This window comes from Aquarana catesbeiana, linkage group LG01 (genome assembly GCF_042186555.1).
Source record: "Aquarana catesbeiana isolate 2022-GZ linkage group LG01, ASM4218655v1, whole genome shotgun sequence".
NCBI classification, from domain to species: Eukaryota; Metazoa; Chordata; class Amphibia; order Anura; family Ranidae; genus Aquarana; species Aquarana catesbeiana.
The window spans coordinates 339,229,385-339,254,979 of record NC_133324.1 but is presented as its reverse complement, the minus strand read 5'-3'; the positions used below and the strand labels follow the sequence as shown (position 1 = coordinate 339,254,979).

General features: G+C 40.4%; 1 protein-coding gene across 1 annotated transcript in view; it reads right to left on the bottom strand.

Annotated features, from left to right (window-relative positions):
* The window catches only part of LPCAT4 (lysophosphatidylcholine acyltransferase 4), a 65,410-nt gene that overhangs the window by 7,933 nt on the left and 31,882 nt on the right, over nucleotides 1-25,595 (bottom strand). The window contains exons 2-11 of the mRNA XM_073632003.1: nucleotides 22,683-22,825; nucleotides 22,324-22,541; nucleotides 12,070-12,182; nucleotides 11,272-11,332; nucleotides 11,132-11,190; nucleotides 7,470-7,504; nucleotides 6,257-6,311; nucleotides 6,063-6,145; nucleotides 5,285-5,410; nucleotides 1,974-2,115 (exon numbers count right to left, since the gene is read on the bottom strand). Coding sequence (XP_073488104.1) covers nucleotides 1,974-2,115; nucleotides 5,285-5,410; nucleotides 6,063-6,145; nucleotides 6,257-6,311; nucleotides 7,470-7,504; nucleotides 11,132-11,190; nucleotides 11,272-11,332; nucleotides 12,070-12,182; nucleotides 22,324-22,541; nucleotides 22,683-22,825 — 1,035 coding nt within the window. The remainder of the gene's footprint in view (nucleotides 1-1,973; nucleotides 2,116-5,284; nucleotides 5,411-6,062; nucleotides 6,146-6,256; nucleotides 6,312-7,469; nucleotides 7,505-11,131; nucleotides 11,191-11,271; nucleotides 11,333-12,069; nucleotides 12,183-22,323; nucleotides 22,542-22,682; nucleotides 22,826-25,595) is intronic.

Here is a 25,595-nt window from a genome sequence, read left to right as displayed (position 1 = left end):
AAAGATACCCTCTCCACAACGGCTGGACTTTCAGACTGCTCCTTCCCTATTGAGTGTTGCTGCAGTAGGAGCTGCTCTGCTGTATTCAATACCTCATTATTCAGGATAAAAGGGCTTTTTTAATTTCTCCAAGCTGTCCAACACAGCAAGAGCGGGCACAGCCAGATGGCATCTACACAGACAGAGAATTTAATCAAAATGAAGCTTGGGTGGCACATCACACCCGAAAGTGCTTTGTTCACCAAATTGAAACCCTTGTGACCCAGCCTTGCCACTGCTACCAGCAGTCAGGGCAAGTCATCACTCAGACTCCCCAAGGGGAGGAGTAGGAAAGGGCTTACAGACAATAAGGTTTCAGTACTTGGTCCCCAAAAAGCAAAAAGGAGGGCCAAGATTCCGGAAAAAGCAAGGGAACCCCACAATCAACAGCTGAAAGTAAAAAGGTCAGAAGAGAAAGCTGCTGGCCCAGAGGTGATCTGGTCCATCAAGGAAACAAGCAACTACTTTGCTGCTTCCTAGGGCAGCAGCAGGTGGGCTTACAGAAGCTGTAGTAGGCTGAAAATTGGGTGGGTGCTGCAGCAACTGCCAGCTGGAATCTTGTAACATCACAGAACAACGTACATATTTCCAGGACACCAGGGTTAATCAAATAACGTCCATATGTTCTATTCAAAGCGATCCCATCAAAGTGAAAGAGTGCAACGTTTTGGGGTCACACAAGGCTCCTTTATCAGGCAGGTGATGCTTTGAAGATCCCTGGCATGCTGGCAATATGAATGTTTAACTACAAAACAGGGCACAACAGGAAAGGACTCGCTCGCTCCAGGTGTCAGTTTAGGCTGCTTTTCCTTCCTCAAAATTCCCCATAGCGAAGTGGTGCAGAGTTCCCCCAACTAAACTAAGAGATATGGGGGGTAGAAGGAGTTTTTAACTGTTCAGTTTGCGTTTCCTGTCATCTCTCAGGTTGCTGTCCTGAAAGAGGATTAGGGAAAACGACTTCTGTTCCAGTCATAATTGTGCATTTTGCCTCCCTTTTAGTCCCAGGGAGAGTGAACACCAGGAAAACAGAGAGGACGACTCTCCCTAGTGGGGACACAAAAAGCAATACAAATTGGACAGGGGGTTTTAATCCTTCCTAAGGCCACTGAAAAATAAAATAAAAGCTAGGATTTAAATACACTTGAAGGTTATCCCTAATAGGCTACAGCTAAAAGATTTGGTTTTACTGTAGCCAATACCAGCTTTCCAGTCACTTTTTGTTCAAAGTGTGGCAATGCATAGTATCCACATAGATTATTCTATGACTTTTCATTGGTAGCTGTGTTAGTGCACTTGGATTAATGGATTAAAAATACTTTGCTGGAGGCTTTCATTACTAACATCTCATTCTGTTAATGCTAGTTGCTTGGCTGTTATGCTGACACTCTGGCCTCTTCGAATTATTCAGCTCAGTCACACAGGTAAAGACTTTTAGACTTTACTGTAACTTTCTTGATATGCATACAGTATTTGTTCTTGTTCGATGACTATAAAAAGTACTGAAGTCAGCGGTTCAGCCAGGCAAGAAGTCATTTATTTTCAGATACTAACAGTAGCCTACATATTTCTTGTATAAAAAGGTTTACTTTAAGGATAAGTTCACCTTTCATAACATGTTACATCCATATTCAGGGTGTAACGTGTTATGAATGTTGTGAGCGCTGTCTTTCTGTTAGATTGCTCATACCTTGTACGAGGAAGCCAATACAATCGGATACACTGACAGGTCTGCAAGAGACCTGCATAGCATCAGTGATCTTCTGATCACTGCTGCAATGCTTTACAGGCTCCTGCAAAAAAATAAAAAATAAATGCAAATTTGTTTACCTGCAAAAAAATGTGTGAAAAAAAATGTCTGAATGACTTTTAATGCTAAACCATATAGGGTATTTTTTATCACACTGCAATACTAAACCCTTTACCAAGCACCTCACCTTTGGAAAGTAACTGAAAACTCTGGAAATGACATCAGTCTGGGTGAGCCCCAGCTTCTCCGCCAGTTCTTCTAGTCCCACACGAGAACATACCCCCTCCAGACAGAGATCAATCAACCCCTGGACACTGTCAAATGAGAACCTTTAAAGGACAAGGGAAATTATAATTATGTTCAATCTTGACATCACCATGATCCAATATTTATATTTATTTGTATGGGAAACCTTATAAATGTGTAAGGGTTTCTACAGCAATTTTTTACTAGCTAGAATCATGATCTTAGTTTACTCAACAGTAACTGCAGAGAATTTTGTAACTTCACCAGTCCATCAGATCACACTATTAAACAGCATTGTGTGCACAAACGTAGGGCTTATTCTTACTGCCTGTCCACTCAATGCACCGTTTTAGCATGTGGGCAGTTTGGCAGCTTTTAGGTACAGCGGAATGCGGTGAGGGGCACCATTTTCTTTTCTTTTCCATTGAGCTTTGTTTGAAGTGTCCAAAGTGACACTTCAATCATGCCCTTTTACAGCAACGTGCTGCATTTTACACCACTGCACCTCGCAACTGCATTGCAATGTGAATAGAGCACATACAAAGCAGCTGCTTGCTATATGCTCTAGCAGTGATTGGCATTTATCCAGTGCAGGATGTTTGAATGAGCATCTAAAACTACCAAAACCAGCAGCAACATTTTTAGGTACTGACCCCAATTTTTGCACCCAGTTGTTCCCAGCCCATTTATTGGGCAAGCCGATCTCCGTGAAATTCCTAAATAAGTTTGGACGTTCTGAAGGTTAAAACTTGCATAGGGCTAAGCATGTTCCTCCTGCCACAATAATTGCTCAAGCTTGGTGAATAACTGGTGCTGAATTGTGGGGAGGTGAGTAATTTATACTCTTATGTGAAAGTAGAAATTCACAGTGTGGCGCTATTGAGTGAATAGAATGTGAATAAACTAGACAATAAATGACATCAAATAATAAAAAGTCTCACGTGAGCACTTGTGATAGTGACTGGTGGGAAAATAATACATATATGTGCTTTAAATAAATATAACATCAAAGAACAAACTCAATATGAAGTCCATAACACCAAGATAAAAAGTCTGTGATAGCAGTGTATAAATAGTATGCAGGTGTTCTTCTTATACGTGCAGGAAGATCAAATAAACCCGGTAGCCTGGTAGATGGATGAACCATAAACGACCAGAGGTGCACAGAAATTAAAAAGCGGTGCCAGGACCATCACCAGAAAGTATGGAGGCTTACCGGAAATAGTGGCCTGAAATAGCATATGCCAAAACAGGTCAAAAAGGCTTAATGACCAATTGGTCTAGATGAATTGTCTGGTCAGATGTCATCACCACATCACCGGAGGGAAGGGGGGAAGTAATCAGCACGACTTCCTCAATAGTAATCATCCCTCACATGTTACATGAATCTTTCGCTTGGTTTATGGTGGTGTGATTACTATTGAGGAAGTCGTGCTGATTACTTCCCCCCTTCCCTCCGGTGATGTGGTGATGACATCTGACCAGACAATTCATCTAGACCAATTGGTCATTAAGCCTTTTTGACCTGTTTTGGCATATGCTATTTCAGGCCACTATTTCCGGTAAGCCTCCATACTTTCTGGTGATGGTCCTGGCACCGCTTTTTAATTTCTGTGCACCTCTGGTCGTTTATGGTTCATCCATCTACCAGGCTACCGGGTTTATTTGATCTTCCTGCACGTATAAGAAGAACACCTGCATACTATTTATACACTGCTATCACAGACTTTTTATCTTGGTGTTATGGACTTCATATTGAGTTTGTTCTTTGATGTTATATTTATTTAAAGCACATATATGTATTATTTTCCCACCAGTCACTATCACAAGTGCTCACGTGAGACTTTTTATTATTTGATGTCATTTATTGTCTAGTTTATTCACATTCTATTCACTCAATAGCGCCACACTGTGAATTTCTAGTTGTTATTTTTTCCCTGAGTCTACGGGTGTGTTGGCTGCTTCCTTAAATCTTAGTTTTTGTAGCGCAGCGCTGTATCATACTTCTTTAATATCTCTTAAGTGAAAGTACCTAGCATGTCTTAGGGCTTTGGGACACTGCAGTATAGGTAAGTTTAGCACTGTGCTAATGCAACTGGCAACTGCGCAGTCGTGCAACACTGTACACAAATGACATTTTTATCTTTTTTTTTTTTCACACAACTAGAGCTTTCTTTTGGTGGTATTATATGCATGAAAAAAGACTGAAAATTTTGGGAAAAAAATTACCTTTTGTTATAAATTTAGGCCAAAAATGTATTCTGCTACGTCTTTAGTAAACAAAAAAAATCCCAATAAGTGTATTTTTTAAGTTGGTATGGTATATACTAGAATTTAAACAACTATAGACGCTATACTGTAATGGTGATGACTTATAGTGGGACTGTGATAAAGAGGCAAGCAATCAGGCAATAACAGGCACTGGCTGGGAGGTTCACTGACACTGCTAGTGACACTTATACAGTGATAATACTCTAGACTGACACTATACTAATGACACTGACTGGGAAGGGGTTAACTTCTAGGGGCAATCAAGGGGTTAACTGTGTGCCTAACCATGTGTAATGTGTGCTGCTTTTACTTTCTGCTCTGGCTGTTTTTTTCTCCCCAATTTTTAGGGAGAAGAAACAACCAGATCACTGTTCCCTGTACATTTGGGGTGCAAATGTGCGTTCCTCCTACCAACCCGTGCTGTGATTTGACACTGCATAGGTTTGACAGCAGATTTCAGCCAATGATTTTGGCTGAAATCTGCTGATCAGCCGTGTCCAATCACACACAGAGTTCTGTGTTTACAAAAACACAGAACTCTGTGTGTAATTGGACAAGGCTGATCAGCAGATTTCAGCCAAAATCATTGACTGAAATCTGCTGTCAAACCTATGCTGTGTCAAATCACAGCACGGGTTGGTAGGAGGAACGCACATTTGCACCCCAAATATGGAAGAAGGCCGGTTACATACATGTATGTGCCTGCCCCCCTAACGCAGTATATTTACTGTGAGCAGTCGGCAGGTGGTTAAAAAGGTACCTTCTACAACTGATTCAGCTTAAAACAAAAATATTTTTTACCAATCCAATCAGTAACATCTAACTTTTTTTTAAACACTGTATACAGGTTTGTGCTTCAAAGCTATTTTGTAGCCAGTGCACCTATTGACATTCTGAAGCATACACCCAGTCTAATACAAGTTTAATCTGTCAACATCTTAAGCAATGTGTAACAGACTTCTCAGTGCAGACATCACTCACCCAGCCTTCCGTAGGATTTTTCCCAGTTCCCAAAATTTAGGGTCCAATGGCACTTTTAGGTGTCCCAATGGTGTTACTGGTGTATCTCCCATCAACTCATATTCTGTTGCTGGTTTGCCAAGAGCTCTGAAAGTAAAAATCACAGAAAGAGTTCCATCATGCATCAAATACAGATGGTAAACCAGCATAGCAATTATACTGGTGAGATAGTTATAAATGTACTGGTCAATTATACTATATGACAGATGTACCCATCTCCATCTCATTTTCACCCTCACCATTTTAATTCAAAACAGTGAGGGTGAAAATGAGATGGAGATAGCCTGTCATAATTTGTCATCTCATTTTCACCCTCACCGTTTTAATTCAAAACGGTGAGGGTGAAAATAAGATGGAGATAGGTACATCTGTCATAATTTTAATTTGTAAGCACAGTAAAGATCAGCCTTGTAAGCTTGGTAAAGAATGGACTTGTAAACTCCGTAAAAAACAGCTTTGTAACCTAAGTAAAGAACGGCCTTGTAGGCTCAGAAAAGAACGGCCTTGTGAGCTCAGTAAAGAGCGGGTTTATTATGCAATGGACAATAAGGAGTTTTTTTCTGTTTGTGAACACCAACGCCATGTCCATATTCTACCCAATTATCACTAGCAATACTATGATGTGGTGCAATGCTAACAAAAATCACGCCGCGTACGTATATTGTTACTTTTATCCCACGTCAAATCCCCGGGTTCACATTTGTATTCACCATAACCAACCCTTTCACTCCCAACTCACTTTGCCATGAACTTCTGCATGTTGCTGGCATATAATGCAGGATCTGATTTCTCTTCAGGACTTGGATTGTAAACTGGCAAGAACTAAAATTAAGGAAAAAAAATGGATTTCAAGCATCTACATCTGTGGATAGAGTCAGCTTAGAGAAAGCCAAAATAAGCAGCTGTTATACACAAAAACAAGATATTTCTTACCTCTATCTCCAGGTTAATATAAAACTGGGACATTGTAAGCCACAGGACCTTTAACCTGCAGAAATAAAATGTATGGATTTAAAAAAAAAAAAAAAGTAAATAAAAAGAAACAAATGACAGATTTGTTAGGCTGGCTGGTCCTGATGTGTCAACCATGTTCAAAGCTGACTAATTAATCATCATCATATTTTGATAAGACATAGATGAATACTTTACAATCCCAAGACTACTGTTATGCCAGCACTTAGCCACCTAGACCTTCTAATGTATTGTGATTATTCATTTTATGCTTCACTAGTGAGTCAGTTGTTAGTGAAAACTTAACGGTGACAAATCTTTAAAGCGGTAATAAAGCCCGATTGGTGATTTTTACCTACATGTAAGCCTATAATAGGTTTAGGAGATATTCACCCTGGGTGCGGCCAGTTACATCACTAGTGCATGTGCTCCGCAGGTCCGGGAAACCTCGCCGGACCTTCAGAGCTTCATGTCGGAAACTAGGGCTCCTGCGCGCATGCGCAGGAGTGACGTCATCGCGGCTCTGGCCAATCACATAGCTGGAGCGCATGAACGTGGAAGAGGGACTGAGGGAACATGTCAGCCCTCTCAGCAGTGACAGCACAGTGCTGGAGGGCTTTGTTCCAAGGTAAGCATTTTGTAATGTGCTAGTATGCATTTTTTTTACCTCAACCCAACAGAACACCTTTGGGATGAATTAGGAGGGGAGACTGCGAGCCAGGCCTTCTCGACCGACATCAGCGTCTGACCTCACAAATGCATTTCTGGAAGAATGGTCAAACATTCCCATAGACACACGTCTAAACCTTGTGGACAGCCTTCCCAGAAGAGTTGAAGTTGTTATAGCTGGAAAGTGTGAGCCAACTCAATGTGGAACCCTACGGACTAAGACTGGGATGCCATTAAAGTTCGTGTGTGTGTGTAAAGGCAGTCGTCCCAATACTTTTGGTAATATAGTGTATATTGTATTATATCCCCAAAAAGCAAAGCTTTAACTGGTTAAAACATTTATAATAAATCCATGTAACAGCAAATTCATACAAGACTATAACAACACATCTGTGTGAAGACAACAACTGCAGCAAAATGGCTCACTTCTGGAAATACGTGAAATGATCAGGGATAAGGTAGATAATAAATATAGAGTGTAATACAATCACTGAAAAGCAAGGGGAAAAAATAATAGTTTACTTACACGCCATTTCCTTTCCATGTCCAAATTGTTGCAGGCTGCATATTGAGAAAGAAATCAACCAAATAATTAAAAAATAAATAAAATAATGAAAAATGAGAAGCAGCATAGAGGCTGTCACTTGGTTTTGTAAGGTTGTTACATTGCAGCTGGGAGGTGGGGGAGAGAGAGTTTTGATGGAGACCTCTCACAAGTGGATTCACCGAGAAACATAAGAAGCCAAAATGAGATTCAGGTTAACAACCACACAAAGTTGAAATATAATTTGAGTACAGCTGGTCTTTAACAGGCTGCTAAATCGCCCTGGATTTTACGGCACAGCACACCTTCATCCCCAGACACTGGGCAAAGCTAACGCCACTAGATATAACTGGCCAGCACATAAGGCATTTCCACTTACAGCTAAACAAAACTTGTTTTACTGCTATAGGTGGATGGTAATAGTGAAAAGTAGACTGTAAACAGAGCCTTACTTTTCAGCCCAATGTAGTTTCATCTCTATGAAGCACATCAACAGATCACTTTCTCTCTTTCCAATGAAGTCTAGGGAGCAATTACCAAAATCTGGAGGCAACAAGTTTTGCAGCAAGAGGATCAGATCAAAGGAGGTATTTCATGGAGCTTGACTGAGGAGAGATGGGTTTGCTTTAGGAGCATATTAAATAAGGGCATTAGTCAAGGCATCCCATTCGGTAATAAATTTAAAAGAGCGAACAAAAGTCCTGGATGGCTTAACGCCAATGTAAAAATGCATATCTAAGCAAAGGAGAAGGCCTTCAAAAAATACAGGGCTGAGGGATCATCATCAGCATTCAGACTTTATAAAGAATGCAACAAGAAACGTAAGGGTGCAATAAGGACAGCTAAGATAGAACATGAAAGACACATAGCTGAGGAGAGCAAAAAAAATCCCAAGAAATTCTTTAAGTATGTAAACAGTAAAAAAGGGAGGACAGACCATATTGGCCCCATAAAGAATGGAGGAAGGACCTCTGGTTACAAAGGATGGGGAGATGGCGAAGGTATTGAATTTATTCTTCTCCTCAGTCTTCACGAGGGAATCGGGGGGGGCTTCAGTAACCAAAACTGCAGTGTTTATCCTCATGACACATCACAGGAAGCACCTCCATGGTTAACAGAGGACAGAATTAAAATTAGACTTGGGAAACTTAACATTTATAAATCACCGGGACCAGATGGCTTGCACCCGAGGGTACTTAGGGAACTCAGTCAAGTAATTGCCAGACCATTGTTCCTAATTTTTACTGACAGTCTACTGACTGGAATGGTACCAGCCGATTGGAGAATAGCCAATGTAGCACTGATATTTCAAAAGGGCCCAAAATACATCCCTGGGAATTACAGACCAGTTAGACTAACATCAATAGTATGTAAACTCTTGGAGGGGACGATAAAGGACTATATACAAAATTTTAGTAATGAGAACGGTATTATTAGCAGTAATCAGCATGGATTCATGAAGAATTGTTCTTGCCAAACCAATCTATTAACCTTCTATGAGGATCTAGATAAAGGAAGGCCCGTGGATGTGGTGTATCTGGATTTTGCAAAAACATTTGACACAGTTCCCCATAAACATTTATAAATAAGGTCTGTTGGCATGGACCATAGGGTGAGTACATGGATTGAAAACTGGCAACAAGGGCGAGTTCAGAGGGTGGTGATAAATGGGGAGTACCCGGGAATGGTCAGGGGTGGGTAGTGGGGTCCCCCAGGGTTCTGTGCTGGGACCAATCCTGTTTAATTTGTTCATAAATGATCTGCAGGATGGGGTAAACAGTTCAATCTCTGTATTTGCAGACAATACTAAGCTAAGCAGGGCAATAACTTCTCCGCAGGATGTGGAAACCTTGCAAAAAGATCTGAACAAATTAATGGGGTGGGCAACTACATGGCAAATGAGGTTCAATGTAGAAAAATGTAAAATTATGCATTTGGGTGGCAAAAATATGAATACAATCTATACACTGGGGGGAGAACCTCTGGGAGAATCTAGGATGGAAAAGGACCTGGGGGTCCTAGTAGATGATAGGCTCAGCAATGGCATGGAATGCCAAGCTGCTGCTAACAAAGCAAACAGAATATTGGCATGCATTAAAGAGGGGATCAACTCCAGAGATAAAACGATAATTCTCCCGCTCTACAAGACTCTGGTCCGGCTGCACCTAGAGTATGTTGTCCAGTTCTGGGCACCAGTCCTCAGGAAGGATGTACTGGAAATGGAGCAAGTACAAAGAAGGGCAACAAAGCTAATAAAGGGTCTGGAGGATATTAGTTATGAGGAAAGATTGTGAGCACTGAACTTATTCTCTCTGGAGAAGAGACGCTTGAGAGGGGATATGATTTCAATATACAAATACCATACTGGTGACCCCACAATAGGGATAAAACTTTTGCGCAGAAGGGAGTTTAACAAGACTCGTAAGGGTTCCTTACAGTAAGAGCGGCAAGGATGTGGAATTCCCTTCCACAGGCGGTGGTCTCAGCGGGGAGCATCGATAGTTTCAGGAAACTATTAGATAAGCACCTGAACGACCGCAACATACAGGAATATACAATGTAATACTGACATATAATCACACATATGGGTTGGACTTGTATCTTTTTTCGACCTCACCTACTATGTAACTGCCACATAAACACTGCAGTGATAATTATATTTTATACCAAACCTTTACACTCCATCCAAATTGTACTTAACAGGAACAAAAATACTACTTTTTGCAATTTTAAAAATATTTGAAAAATGAGGTCACTCCAAGGATTCACTAAGAGTGTGTGTGTATATATATATATTCTCTCATATATATATATATATATATATATATATATATATATATTTATTACACACAGTACATAAAAATGGTTACAAATATTACAGCAAGGTTGGCTCCCGCTGCTGTCAATTAAAGTCGGTGAGCCAATGAGAGAGAGTGGGCAGGGCTGAGCCACAGCATGTCTGAATGAATGGACACACAGAGCTGCGGCTCAGCTCAGGTGCCCCCATAGCAAGCTGCTTGCTGTGGGGGCACTCGGCAGCAGGGAGGAGCCAGGAGCACTAGCGAGGGACCCAAGAAGAGGAGGATCCTGGCTGCTCTGTGCAAAACCACTGCACAGAGTAGGTAAGTGCAACATGTTTGTTTGTTATTTTAAAAAAAAAACACAAAATACTTTTATATCACTTTAAAGCGGAGTTCCACCCATATAAAAGTCAGCAGCTACAAAAAGTATAGCAGAGTTGAACTTCCTTCCGGCGCCACTGAGCCCCGGGAGGAAGTGGGAGCTGGATGCATCTAAAGAGGGTATCCACCCCCCCCAAAAAAAATGACATGCCAAATGTAAAATGTCAGGGGGTCACCTTCACTTAAAGCAGAAGTTCACTTTTTGGGTGGAACTCCGCTTTAAAGACTGATTACATTTCTGCATAAGCCTTACCATTATATACAACAGTTTTTTTTCCCCACATAGCACATTGAATCGTTATATGTAGATACCTAAAATAATTAATACTTGAAAATGGCTTCTCCCCCCCCCCCCCCCCCCCCCCCATTTTCAAGCGTTAATTATTTTAGGTATCTACATATAATGATTCAATGTGCTATGTGGGAAAAATGAGGGCATCTAACCCAAGCAATGTTACTCACCAGTTTGTTAGGATATCGCATTAGCACTGGCTGAACAGGCACTCCTGCCACAAAGGCACCTGCAGAACACAGGAGTAACCATAGTAAATATACAGAAGTATACTCCCATCGGGCAACTGTAGGGTTAGTCCTCTATTTACCTGGTTTAAATTTTAGTAACACTTGTCCATTGCCATTTGTTCCCTCTGGGAAAAACAAAACCTAAAAAAAAAAATTATAATAAAAATTAAGGAACAGTTAAAGTGCCACTAACTATAAAATGACAGACTGGGTTATAAAGAGTTTATAAGCAAGGATACATGTATTAAAGTCTAAAAAAAAATATTTAAAATGAGCAAGATACAGTAAGATCAGTGGTTTATGCTAAAGTTGGCATCCTAGCCACAGAAAAATATTGCCAATGATTATTTTTTATAGATTAACTGCTCTCCCTAGGGTGCAGCTCATCTTGAAAAATACTTTCCTTCCTCTCCGCTGTCAAAATCTTTACTGTGAGGTCCTATCTGGCATTGCGAAGTCTTTGCAGAAAAAGCCCCTTTTATTTCTATGTATGAGCCATGGTGGCCTCCAACAAGCCAGTGGAGTATGGCTCATCCATATAAATGAATGGGAACATAGTACATGTGCACAATAGAAAGGGTTTCCTCCTGGGATGTATTATTTGCCAAGGCTGTGCCGTGCCAGGCATGACCTCACAGCGAAGATCTCAGGATTGGGAGGAAGGAAAGTATTTTACCAGGCTGACTGTGCTCAGGGGGCTTTACTTTACTGAAGTTGTCCTTTAAGCCTTTTTGATTTCAAAATCAAGCTGAGCCATGTATTGCCAGTTTAAAGAAAAGACAGAAGATGGTTCTATAAAACTTGAATTGAACTATCAACAGGTTCTTAGTGGATAAACAATGGGATGATCTCTATGAGAGAGAAAATGAACAATCCACCTGTGGCCACTCCCCACGGGAGGTTGCTCGTCTCTTCACTTCCTCCACCACTTTTTTCCGTGATGCTGGGTCATGTCGGGACACCATAATGGATTGATTGAATCGAAGCAGAGCTAAGGAAAAGATCACAAAACTGTAGCAAACTCAATTATACATAACAGTTCAAGGCCCCAAATCAGATATGCTAAAAAGCCTACAGAAAATGTAGGTGTCATGGACTCTGCTGCGTACATTATAAAACTGACTTTTTGTGTACATTTATAGCTCTTTAAGTCTACATTAGCTTTCTCATGTTCAGATGTACACATTTTTATTTTAGATTCACTGCAGCATAAGGCCTCATTCACATGGGCGCTTATGACCCGTACAGGATGAAGAAGTCCTTTGATTATGTGGCTGGAGCTGCATGCAGGCAGCCTATGTTACTCTATGGAGATACAGAGGCTGTACAGACACAGCCACACTTCCTAGTTTGACAAGTGTAAAGGTGCGGGTAAGTGGATCCGAATAGATTGGTGAAGCTGCCCCTGCGCGCCTGTCAAATTAGGATGTGTGGCTGTGCCTGTACAGCTGCTATGTCCCCATAGAGTAACATAGGCTACCTTCACAAAGCTCCAGCTTCATAAACAAATGGCTTATTCATGCTGTGGTGGCCACAGTGCCTCTGTGAATGAGGCCTAAAAGAGCACCGATGATAAAATACATTTTTACCATTAAAAGCTTGCCTTTTTTTTGTATAGCATTCTTCGCGCATGTTTAATTTATATATGCTGTGGACAGATTATGAAAACCAGGGCAAAGCTCCAGTGCCAAGTAGCCAATGTGCACAACTAGCTGAACATGGCAACATTTGTATTGCAGTTAACATACAGTGTCTTAAAAAAAGTATTCATACCCCTTGAAATTTTCCACATTTTGTTTTGTTGCAACCAAAAACGTAAATGTATTTTATTGGTATTTTATGTGATAGACCAACACAAACTGGCACATAATTGTGAAGCAGAAGGAAAATGCTAAATGATTTTCAATTTTTTTTTTTACAAATAAATATCTGAAAAGTGTGGCGTGCATTTGTATTCAGCCCCCTTTACTTTGATACCCCTAACTAAAATCTAGTGGAACCAATTGCCTTCACCTAATTAGTAAATAGAGTCCACCTGTGTGTAATTTAATCTCAGTATAAATACAGCTGTTCTGTGAAGCCCTCAGAGGTTTGTTAGAGAACCTTATTGAACAAACGGCATAATGAAGGTCAAGGAACACACCAGACAGGTCAGGGATAAAGTTGTGGAGAAGTTTAAAGCAGGGTCAGGTAATAAAAAAATATCCCAAGCTTTGAACATCTCACGAAGCACTGTTCAATCCATCATCCGAAAATGGAAAGAGTATGGCACAACTGCAAACCTACCAAGACATGGCTGTCCACCTGACTGGCCGGGCAAGGAGAGCATTATTCAGAGAACCATGGTAACTCCGAACGAGCTGCAGAGATCCACAGCTCAGGTGGGAGAATCTGTCCACAGGACAACTATTAGTCGTGCACTCCACAAATCTGGCCTTTATGGAAGAGTGTCAAAAAGAAAGCCATTGTTGAAAGAAAGCCATAAGAAGTCCGATTAGCAGTTTGCGAGAGGCCTTGTGGGAGAGGGTGCTCTGGTTAGATGAGACCAAAATTGAACTTTCTGGCCTAAAAGCAAAATGCTATGTGTGGCGGAAAACTAACACTGCACATCACCCTGTACACACCATCCCCACTGTGAAACATGGTGGTGGCAGCATCATGTTGTGGGGATGCTTTTCTTCAACAGGAATAGTGAAGCTGGTCAAAGTTAATGGGAAGATGGATGGAGCCAAAATACAGGGCAATATTAGATGAAAACCTGTTAGCGTCTGAAAAATACTTGAGGATGGGGCGGAGGTTCACCCTGCAGCAGGACAGCGACCCTTAACATACAGCCAGAGTTTCAAAGTAATGGTTTAGATCAAAGTAGGGTCGAAACAACAAATTGATTATGAAAATAGTTATCAACTATTTTCATAATCGATCAATCGGCCAGACGATTAGTTGGCCTGCATTCAGAATGCATCATTTGTTTACATATCAGGAAATACAGTACAGCACACACTTACAGCTCAGTAAACCCTCCATACATGTCAGAAGACACAGTGCAGCACACATTCAGCTCAGTACACCATCCATACATGTGAGAAAGTGCCTGAGAACTTGCAGATGTGAATCTGTGAGGAGCAATGCCTCATGGGACATGTAGTCCTGGCCAGGAAGTGAGAAGTTCTAAAGTCCGAAAAAAAATTTTTTACCTTGCTATAGGGGCACTCTTTACTATACTTTGCAGCTTGCTATTGGTGCACTCTGAGGGCAGGAGGAGCCAGAAGCGTCAGTGGGGGGCCCCAGAAGAGGAGAATCAGGGCTGCTCTGTGCAAAACCATTACACAGAGCAGGTAAGTATAACATGTTTGTTGTTTAAAAAAAAAAAGTAAACCTTTACAAGAGATAGAGATTGAGATAGAGATAGGAGATAAAAAAGTCTCAGCTTTTAGTACTACTTTATTATAAAAAGATTTCTATCCCCCCCCACCATATAGATATAGACTCCTAGTTATAATGCCCATATATCCTAATTCTGGGTGTATTTATTATTATAGATAAGTAATATATATTATTACTTTTGTTGTTTCACCGTATAAATGAACCCCTTATAGTAGGGATTATCTGCTCTTTTTGTACATAAAGGGCTAATTTTATTTTTTTTAACCCCATTATGACAGGTGATACAAAAAAAAAAAAGCATGCTGCTGCTACTAAACGTCTTAGGCCTGGTTCACACCTGTGTGTTCATGCAAAAAGCACCAAAAACGCATAACAGTTAATTTATCATCATTTCCTATGTGACATGTTCACATCTATGTTTTTTTTCAGCCGCTGCGTATTTGGAAAGGATCAAGTACTTAACTTTTTTCAAAAACGCAAAACGGTGCTTTTTTTGGTTCAATAGACTTCAATGGAGAAGCTGCAGAAAAGCATTTAGTGCTTCTTTGCAGCAATTTGCATTTCTTAATCTGCCCAACAACAAATTGGCCAACAAAAAGCATAACAAAATGCAAAACTGCAAAACACACAGCAAAAAGCACTGCAGAAACAGATCAAAAGCAAACTGCATATATGTGAGCCGAGCCTTATGCTGGCCATACACATATTGATTTTCGGACAAGAATATTCATACAAAAAATCTTTGTACATTCGCTGAATGAAAGAATGTTTGAAAATTTCTCTTTTGCGTTTAACATTCAGTTTTAAAACAAATGTAATTTCTGAGCGAAAACCACATACACTGTCTGAAAACTCCTTTCACCAAGAAGTTTTCTATTCTGCTCCTTCAAATTGTCCTGTCACTGGTCAAAAACGAACGTCAATTTGACCCCACTAACGATTAGAAAATCGAACAAACGTTCCTAAAATGACATACTTTTTTTGAAGGAAGATATTGTTTTTGTATGGTCAGAATATAATACAGTTGCAATAAAAAGTATGTGAACCCTTTTGGAATGATATGGATTTCTGCACAAATTGGTCATAAAATGTGATCTGATCTTCATCTAAGTCACAACAATAGACAATCACAGTCTGCTTAAACTAATAACACACAAAGAATTAAATGTTACCATGTTTTTATTGAATACACCATGTAAACATTCACAGTGCAGGTGGAAAAAGTATGTGAACCCCTAGACTAATGAGATCTCCAAGAGCTAATTGGAGTGAGGTGTCAGCTAACTGGAGTCCTATCAATGAGATGAGATTGGAGGTGTTGGTTACAGCTGCCCTGCCCTATAAAAAACACACACCAGTTCTGGGTTTGCTTTTCACAAGAAGCATTGCCTGATGTGAATGATGCCTCGCACAAAACCTACGATTAAGAATTGTTGACTTGCATAAAGCTGGAAAGGGTTATAAAAGTATCTCCAAAAGCCTTGCTGTTCATCAGTCCATGGTAAGACAAATTGTCTATAAATGGAGAAAGTTCAGCGCTGCTGCTACTCTCCCTAGGAGTGGGTGTCCTGTAAAGATGACCGCAAGAGCACAGCGCAGACTGCTCAATGAGGTGAAGAAGAATCCTAGAGTGTCAGCTAAAGACTTACAAAAGTCTCTGGCATATGCTAACATCCCTGTTAATGAATCTACGATACGTAAAACACTAAACAAGAATGGCTTTCATGGGAGGATACCACAGAGGAAGCCACTGCTGTCCAAAAAAAAAACATTGCTGCACGTTTACAGTTTGCACAAGAGCAGCTGGATGTTCCACAGCAGTACTGGCAAAATATTCTGTGGACAGATGTAACCAAAGTTGAGTTGTTTGGAATTAACACACAACACTGTCTGTGGAGAAAAAGAGGCACAGCACACCAACATCAAAACCTCATCCCAACTGTGAAGTATGGTGGTGGGGGCATCATGGTTTGGGGCTGCTTTGCTGCGTCAGGGCCTGGACGGATTGCTATTATCGAAGGAAAAATGAATTCCCAAGTTTATCAAGACATTTTGCAGGAGAACTTAAGGCCATCTGTCCACCAGCTGAAGCTCAACAGAAGATGGGTGTTGCAACAGGACAACGACCCAAAGCATAGAAGTAAATCAACAACAGAATGGCTTAAACAGAAGAAAGTACGTCTTCTGGAGTGGCCCAGTCAGAGTCCTGACCTCAACCCGATTGAGATGCTGTGGCATAACCTCAAGAAAGCGATTCTCACCGGATATCCCAAGAATATTGCTGAACTGAAACAGTTCTGTAAAGAGGAATGGTCAAGAATTACTCCTGACCGTTGTGCACATTTGATCTGCAACTACAGAAAAAGGTTTGGTTGAAGTTATTGCTGCCAAAAGGAGGTTCAACCAGTTATTAAATCCAAGGGTTCACATACTTTTTCCACCTGCACTGTGAATGTTTACATGGTGTGTTCAATAAAAACATGGTAACATTTAATTCTTTGTGTGTTATTAATTTAAGCAGACTGCGATTGTCTATTGTTGTGACTTAGATAAAGATCAGATCACATTTTATGACCAATTTGTGCAGAAATCCATATCATTCCAAAAGGGTTCACATACTTTTTATTGCAACTGTACATTACAGTTCTGTCTGAAAATCAGCAAAAGTCTTTAATTTTTTTTTTCTCTGAGCCTGATATTTACCAGATTCAACTCCTAAGGGCACCTTCACACTGAGGCGCTAGCAGCATTAGCGGTAAAACGCCGCAAATTTTAGCTGCGCTTTTCACCCCCGCTAGTGGCCAAAAAAGGGATAAAAGTGCCCAAAATGCACCGCTGCCAAAGCGCTTTGGCAGCACTGGCCATTGATTTCAATGGAAGGGGCGGTTTAGGAGCGCTAAATACAGTGCTCCAGCACCACCCGAAAGATGCTGCTTGCAGGACCTTTTTTTTCCTGTCCTGCAAGCGCACCGCCCCAGTGTGAAAGTACAAAGGCTTTCACACTGGGGCTGCAGAAGAGGCAGTTTACAGGTGCTTTTCATGCGCTATTTTTAGCGCAAAAACACCTGTAAAACGCCTCAGTGTAAAAGTAGCCTAATAGTATATACAGTATATCTCTTCTGTCTGTTATTCTCAGAGTGGATTGTAGATTTTGCTCCCTAACCATATAGTTGGTTATTTATAATTACCACTGTATAGAGATATTTAAGAATAAATTGCCTTTTTTTAAAAATTTTACATATTAAATAAATTAATTATACACCACGCTTTTTCTATGGTTATTATCCGATTAATCTATACAATAATCGGCCAACTAATCGATTATGAAAATAATCGTTAGTTGCAGCCCTAGGTCAAAGCATATTCATGTGTTAGAATGACCCAGTCAAAATCCAGACCTAAATCCAATTGAGAATCTGTGGCAAGACTTGAAAATTGCTATTCATAGATGCTCTCCATCCAATCTGACAGAGCTTGAACTATTTTGCAAAGAAGAATGGGCAAAAATGTCATTCTCTAGTCTCTAGTACAAAGTATTGATTCAGGGGGGGCTAAATACAAATGCACGCCACACTTTTCACATACAGTATTTATTTGTAAATAAATGTTGAAAACCATTTAACATTTTCCTTCCACTTCACAATTATGTGCCACTTTGTGTTGGTCTATCACATAAAATCCCAATAAAATACATTTAACTTTTTTGATTGTAACATGACAAAATGTGGAAAATGTCAAGGGGCACGAATACTTTTGCAAGGCACTGTAAGCAAATACAGTCTGCTACTTAAAGTATATTACTTTCCAAATTCAGGGCAAAGTGCTAAGTCTCTCTAAGCCCCCGTTCACATCGGCACAATTTGACAGGTCAAATCGCATGTCAAATCGTAGCCTATTGCCGGCAATAGGAGCGCCCCAATCTATGCGACGCCAACTTTGCGTTGCCACACCGTTTTTCAAAAGTAGTTCCTGCACTACTTTTGGCAACTTCAGGTGCGATTTCAATAGACATCTGTGCATGAACTCGCACGAACATCTTTCAAGTCGACCCAAAATGCGTCTTTAAAATCGTGAGAGTTCAAATGAACTTACACGATTTCAAAGCTGTTTTCAGTGTGAACGAAGGCAAAAGCCCACCTCCAGACCCCTTATACTCACCTTCCTCGTACATCCTTACCACTCCATTTAGGTCTTTTTAAAGTGACTTTTACATAGGACTGAGCACCTGTATGCTATAATAATTCATCAGCATCTTATAAAGAGTGTGTGGACAGAATCAAAGAAAAGAGAAATATCTGAATTCTAAAATCCTCACATGGTAAATGATGTTACCCAACACTTAATCAAAATGTGCCTTTTTTGGAATCGCTGAACTGGATAGATCCAGTAAGGGTAAGAATGACAGAAAATGCTCCAGCGGGATGGTAACAGGTTATTGCCAAGTGCTACCTAATTTTTGACCAGAGTCACCGATTGTGTGATTGTAGCGTCTGTAGCCACCACCAGTGTTCAACCAAGGCCTGGCTTTGCTGGTGGCAGACAAAATATCAGACTGGCCAAGGAGCAGTAGTAGACAATATGTGGGACTAAGTCTTTACCAGCGCTTATGCATTCGCCATTTCAATTTCAGCCAGGTGTTGACCTAGTTATGATTTGAACCCATGACCTAAGTGTTCCTAGCTAGTAGTTCAAACCACTGAGCTAAAGTTCAATGCCAGAAAGACAGACAGACAACCAAAGTATGGTACAGAGAGGGTGAGGCCAGGAAAAAGGCAGAGATTGGGGTGGTGATGGTTAGACAAGGGTCCATTATTGATCACCAAGTTCTATCAGGATGTCCCTTCTGCATGTTCCACTAGAGGGAATTTACATGAAAAGCCACAAAAAGGTGTAATGTCTTAGGTCTGCATCCAAAATGTTCCATATTAGTAGTGAGTGTCTGGTTATCACATAGAGACATCTAACCTAGATAAAGGATGTGTGCACACAGATTAAGGATGGAGGGGTATGCTCCTGGCCAATTTGGCAAAAGGCTCTCACTAGGGGTTATTCAAGGGACACTAGATCTTCACAAGAGCCACTGATGGTGTAGAATTTATGCAGCAAACATCTCCAAAATGCAAACCCAAGAGCTAACAACCTAGCCAATGGAATGTACAAGGAGGTCATACACTGAAGTCTATTAGAAACAAAAGGAACCCACAGAGCAGACCAGCTGGCTCTTTACAAAGGCTGAAGACAGATTGCAGGGACTCTTTAGGACCAAAAGTATCCAATTAGGATCTACCGCCTGCATGCCATCACAAGCTGACTTGCCCAATTAAAATTATAGTGAAAGGCAAAACTTTTATTTTTTAAGATTTGGACAGAGTGGAGAGGGATTAGAACACCTGTCAGGTTTACTATCATCACTGAAAGTGAAAGTAAATGAAAAGCCTAAATTCTTGCTTTGTTTTCAAAACAAAGTGGGGATATCTTCCAATGGGGAACTTTAGTTCTGATGACAACCAGGGACTCCCTCGCTTTAGAGGGATTTTCTTGAACGTCCTGTTTGGCTATGGGACAGGAAATGAAGGGAAATCTCTCCAATGGGACACAGATGGCAAAAATAAACCTTACAGATTTAACCCTACCTTACTCTATCCAAAATGAAAAAAAAAAAAAAAAATTGCCTTTAGTTCTACTTTAACTTATTGTAAACATTTGCCAAAGCATGCAACTGCGCCACCTGCACAAGCAACATTCCCACATGCAGGTGCATGGCTGTCAAACCAATGTTGGCATTAGCTTTGCATGCACTAATGAGAAAATGGTTATATCGAACCCCGCAGAATTTATATGTCCTAATCTCTTAAGAATCTGGCACAAAACAAAAAAAGTTTTGACTAGGGTTAGGTTTAAAGTGAACCTCACCCAACCTAAAATATTTCCAAGGTAACAACAGTGCCTTGTGGTGCCTGCAAAGTTCAGTATGGTTGACTATCTTAGACTGTTTAAAGCAGTAAATATTAGAAATAAAGAGGGCAAGTTTAAAGGATAAGTTCACCTTTGGGAACATGCAACATGTTACCAATGCTGCAGCCGCTACCACATCCTTTGCGGCTGTCCGCTTGTAGTTCTCAATGAACTACCACGGTGCTGTGGAGCGCTGTGGTAGTTCATTGATTCTTCCTGTCAGATTGTATCTGCTTGCCCATGCAAGATGTACGGGCACACAGATGCACTGACAGATCAGCAGGAGCCCTGCATGGAACCAATGATCTGCTGATCGCTGGTGCAATGCTTTACAGCATTTAACTGCATTTCATTTTTTTTTTTCTAAAATGTGAACTTATCCTTTAAGGGTTCTTGCACATGGCTGTACATTAGGGAGTACGGCCATGTAGAATAAAATTTGCCCGTTATGGCTCTTGGGTGCTGCAGCTGGTTAGCCTATTGACATATATTGCAGATTAGGTCATGCCTGGCTATTTATGAGCCACAACAAAAAGGATTTTATTCTACTCTACAGCCGTGTGCAAGAACCCTTTATCTGTTCCATGGAGAGCTTGAATCCTCTTCTGTGTACACCCTGATTTTATAAAATAAAAGAAGAAAAGTGCTGCGCTAAGATTTGTGATATAAAGTGACTTGTGCTAATATTATGTAAAGCAGTACACATATCCACATATTAAAATGCCAAACCCATATATAGTGCAAACCCATATATAGTGCAAATATATATATATATATATATATATATATATATATATATATATATATATATATATATATATATATATATATATATATATATATATATATATATATATATATATATATATATATGTGAACAGTGAAAAAAAAAAAAGTCACTAAAGCAAGTTCATCAATAAACGTAAAAGTTCATAGAAGTAAAAACCACGGGTGTTTTAACTGGAATAAAACAAGTCAGCCAAACAGACCTCGCATAGTTCAGGGCAGACTTCTCTTTTAATCCAGTAGAACAATTTGGGCTTGTTACCTTTCGGATTACCATCCACACGCCAATCTTCCCGCTTCTCAGATTAACAGCAATAATTCTCCTGCAGTGCCTTCTATTGTGGATCAGAACTCTGATTGAGGCACCTGTAGATGAAGGGTGGAGTCTACTAGGCCATAATGGGGCATTTATTCTGCTGGCAAGCCCAAGTTGATCTGCTGGATTGAAAGAGAGGTCTTTGCCCTGAACTATGTGCAGTATGATTGGCTGACCCATCGCACAGATTATAGTTTTGGGGAGCTTATTCTCCTGATGCCTGCTTGACACGGTGCCATAAGCTTTGGAACCCACAAATTTTGGTAAGTGCATTTAACCCTCTGTGTGGGTGGCAGATATGTACACCATGGTGATCTCTTGAATGGACCTTCAGGGTTTCTCCTAATAATATTCAAGTTAAAAACACCCGTGGTTTTTAGTGAATTTTTTTGTTCACTATATATATATATATTTGGCATTTAAATATGTGGATATGTGTATTGCTTTACATAATATATTAGCACAGGTCACTTTATATCACCAATCTTAACGCAGCACTTTCTTCTTTTATACTATTGTACAATGTTGTCAAATTGCAGTGTCTGCAGCTGTTCATTGTAGTTGTTAATAGCGCAGTATAATATTATAATCCCTCTGATTTTATAAAACCAGAGATGCCCAAACTAGTGCACAGATGTATAAGCAGAAAAGCATGGAGATTTCCATAAGAGTTTATTAATTGGCTCACCTCCAATCACAGGGATGTTGAGGTTCTCCACTCGGGACACAACTGATGGGAGGTCACACACCACAGTAACAATGGGGTCAAAGAAGGTGGAGTGAGGGGCCACAACCAGCAGTGGGGCCTCAGAGCTGGAGGCGCGGCGGCCACGGATGGTGATCCAGTGGAAGCCACACATGAAGAACATAGTGCGGCTCAGTGCGTAAATCAAGTGATGTAGAATGCTGTGTGCATAAGGGAAGAAGACACGTGGAATGGGGAATGGAAATGGGAGAAATGGAAATAAATGAATGTGCTGTTCTGTATAACGATGACAAATACCTCTAAACATTATCATCACTTCCATAGACTGGCTTTGGACTTACGTGCGCCTATGTCGTATTGACCGGCTCAGCTCTTCTTCTGTCATGCCAGAGACTCGAAGTGCAGCTATTGGCCACATTAGAAACAGAAAGATGGCAGCCAGTAGGAAACGCAAGGGGAATAGAATTGGACCCAGGACATAGAACTGTAAAAATATAAAAATAAAAATGCAAATGCATTAAGAAAATGGCAAGCTTATACATCACTGCAGCATTAAGCAATACCCATGTCATTTGGGATGATTTACTAAAGGCAAATAGAATGTGCACTTTGCAAGTGCAGTTGCAGTCTGCATGGGCATTGACTCCAGAGCTTAGCAAATGGGGGGAGGCTTCATGTTGCAAAGAATACCCAATCCCATGCAAAGAAAAGTAAAAAACAGCATTTTTGCTTGTGCATGAACGAATGATGGAAATAAGCATAGCTTCCCCTCATTTACTTAGCCCTGAAGCAAATGCCCTTGCACAGTCTATTTGCCTTTAGTAAATCAACCCCATCGTCCTTTTATGTAGATCTTTTTTCTAATGTTACCTTTGATGATGCCACTAAGCAGCCCACTCGCATCTTGCTCACCATAAGCATTCAATCTTATAGGGTAAACAGCAAGGGAAGAACTAAGGAAGCTAGACAGACTCAGTAACAGAAAAAAAATTCCCTTATAAAATATATAAAACTATATTGGCGATTACAGGAGGATATCATGTCTCCCTTAAGGCAAAAGGCCACGTGCTAATTGGTTCTCAAAGGGTCAAGAGACTCTCAATATACATTATGCTTTAAACAGCAGTAAGATCAATAATCCTCACATTACACAATATTCTATTTGAAACAAGGATAATTTCCCCAGTGAGGTAATCTTTATATGCCTTTCATAAAATTGCAACAACACAAAACTGTTTAAAATAGGGTATGATATAACCCACTCCGCTTTACAAAGAAATGTTATACCTTGCAGTATTACTGTCCAAATAAAAATATACACACACATTAGGTTTTGTGTGTAACATGTCTGCATTATTTTATTTATTAAAAAAAACAAAAACAAAAACAAACACATGATATTCTGATTTATATATCTCCTTTGATGAAGTCTGCATTTTCTTAAACCAGACATCCATTAAAAGATGGTTTGGTGACGTTAAAATGAATTGATGGGATAAATGAGGATGAAGAGGAGGATGTGGCTTCCTACATAGGAAGTGCTGCTCATAGATCAATATAAACATCCTGTTAAATGGATTTTTGGGTCCAAAGCCAGAACATCACGGGACCTAGACACAAGATCCGGCAAGAACTGTACCACTAAACAAACAGCTGGCTGATTTCTCAATCCTGCAGCACCTTAGCCATATTGTGCAGGGACATAAGAAGACAATAGTTCCTATGTTGTATTTATTCCTCCACATATTATGACTGTAAAGCCCCTTTCGCACGGGGTAAACTCCATCCAGCGGATCTGCCCGCTGAGCAGGCAGATGACAGGTCTATGCAGAGCGGACACATACACAGCCTGCTGTTCTCTATGGGGCAGTCAAAAGGAAATGGAAAGCCTGTCCATTTCTATCCGACTCATCCAATTTGATCCGCCAGACAGATGGGGAAACAGATCCCCATCCGTCAGTTTTTAGCAGACAGGATCGGATAGGATGCTGATGGTTATTAGCGGACACATGTCCACTACATAGAGAGCAATGAATGGTCCAATTGGGTCCATCTGAAAAATTGACAGATGTACCCAATCGGTCCATCAGTTTGAAAGGGGCCTTACAATATATGCATTGAATCCCAAACACTGTTTCAGTAACAAGAAGGCCTGTATTTTTCTGAAATGGTATAGTTAAGTTAAAGTGTATGTAAAGGCAAAAAAACGTATTTGTTTTTAAAGTTTTTATTCATGTAGGGAAAGGTTAGACCCTCTGTCAAATGTCATTTTTGTTCCCCCCTGGGTGGGGGGGGGGGGGGGGGGGGGGACCTAGTGACCACTGTCAACGAGACAGAAGTGATGGGAAATGCAAAATGTTACAGCGGTCACCAGAGCAAGAGGCGAGTGTCTTCCAATAAGGACAGCTGTTTTTGTGACAACTGTCTAGGCCTCGTTTATACATGTGGCCAAGGACAGTATGGCAGTAAAAATAAATAGTTAGGTGCAGTATTCCTACTCAAAATTCCTGTTTAGCTGCATAAAAAACAAAAAAAAAAACAAAAAAAAAAAAACAGCCAGCCATTCGGGAGGAGATCCACCAGGGACCAATTTTCAGAGTGTGGTGCTCCTGTAAACAGGCCCTAAACTGGGAAATATCCTTAATTTTGGGAAGATTTCTGCTCGCTTTTATTGTGTATCTGAGTCAGGAAATCATGAGAAATCTCTGTAATGGGCCAAAGCAAAAAATATCTAGACAAAAAAAAAATAAAAACCACCACCACCACCACCACCACCACCACACACACACTTTAGTAGGTACACTTGAAATGGTCAGTTTAAATACAACCAGTGTAAAATGCCTAAGGCCTGATTCACACCTATGTTTTGTTAGTGCTTTTTGCATTTTTCAGATATGCACTACAGTCCATTTAACATGGTTTCTTATGGAACATGTTCTGTAGTGCAAATCTGCAAAATGCATAGGTGTGAATCAGGCCTTACACAATCAGTAAAGCTCTAAGGTGTGCTATATGAGCCATTCTATAATGTGGCTTGCATCATAAAAATGTATTACTTTACACATCCCCCCCCCCCTCCGCTCAAAAGTAGCACAGCCCCTCTAAAACACATGTCCCGGATCACTTTTCTTTTTTAGATGCTTATTAATTGTATTGCCAAAATTTTAGGAGTGATTCAACATTTTGCCTCTTTTTTTTCCCTTTTGCCTGAGTTACCATGGGAACAAAAAGTGATTAAATACAGTATACGGATA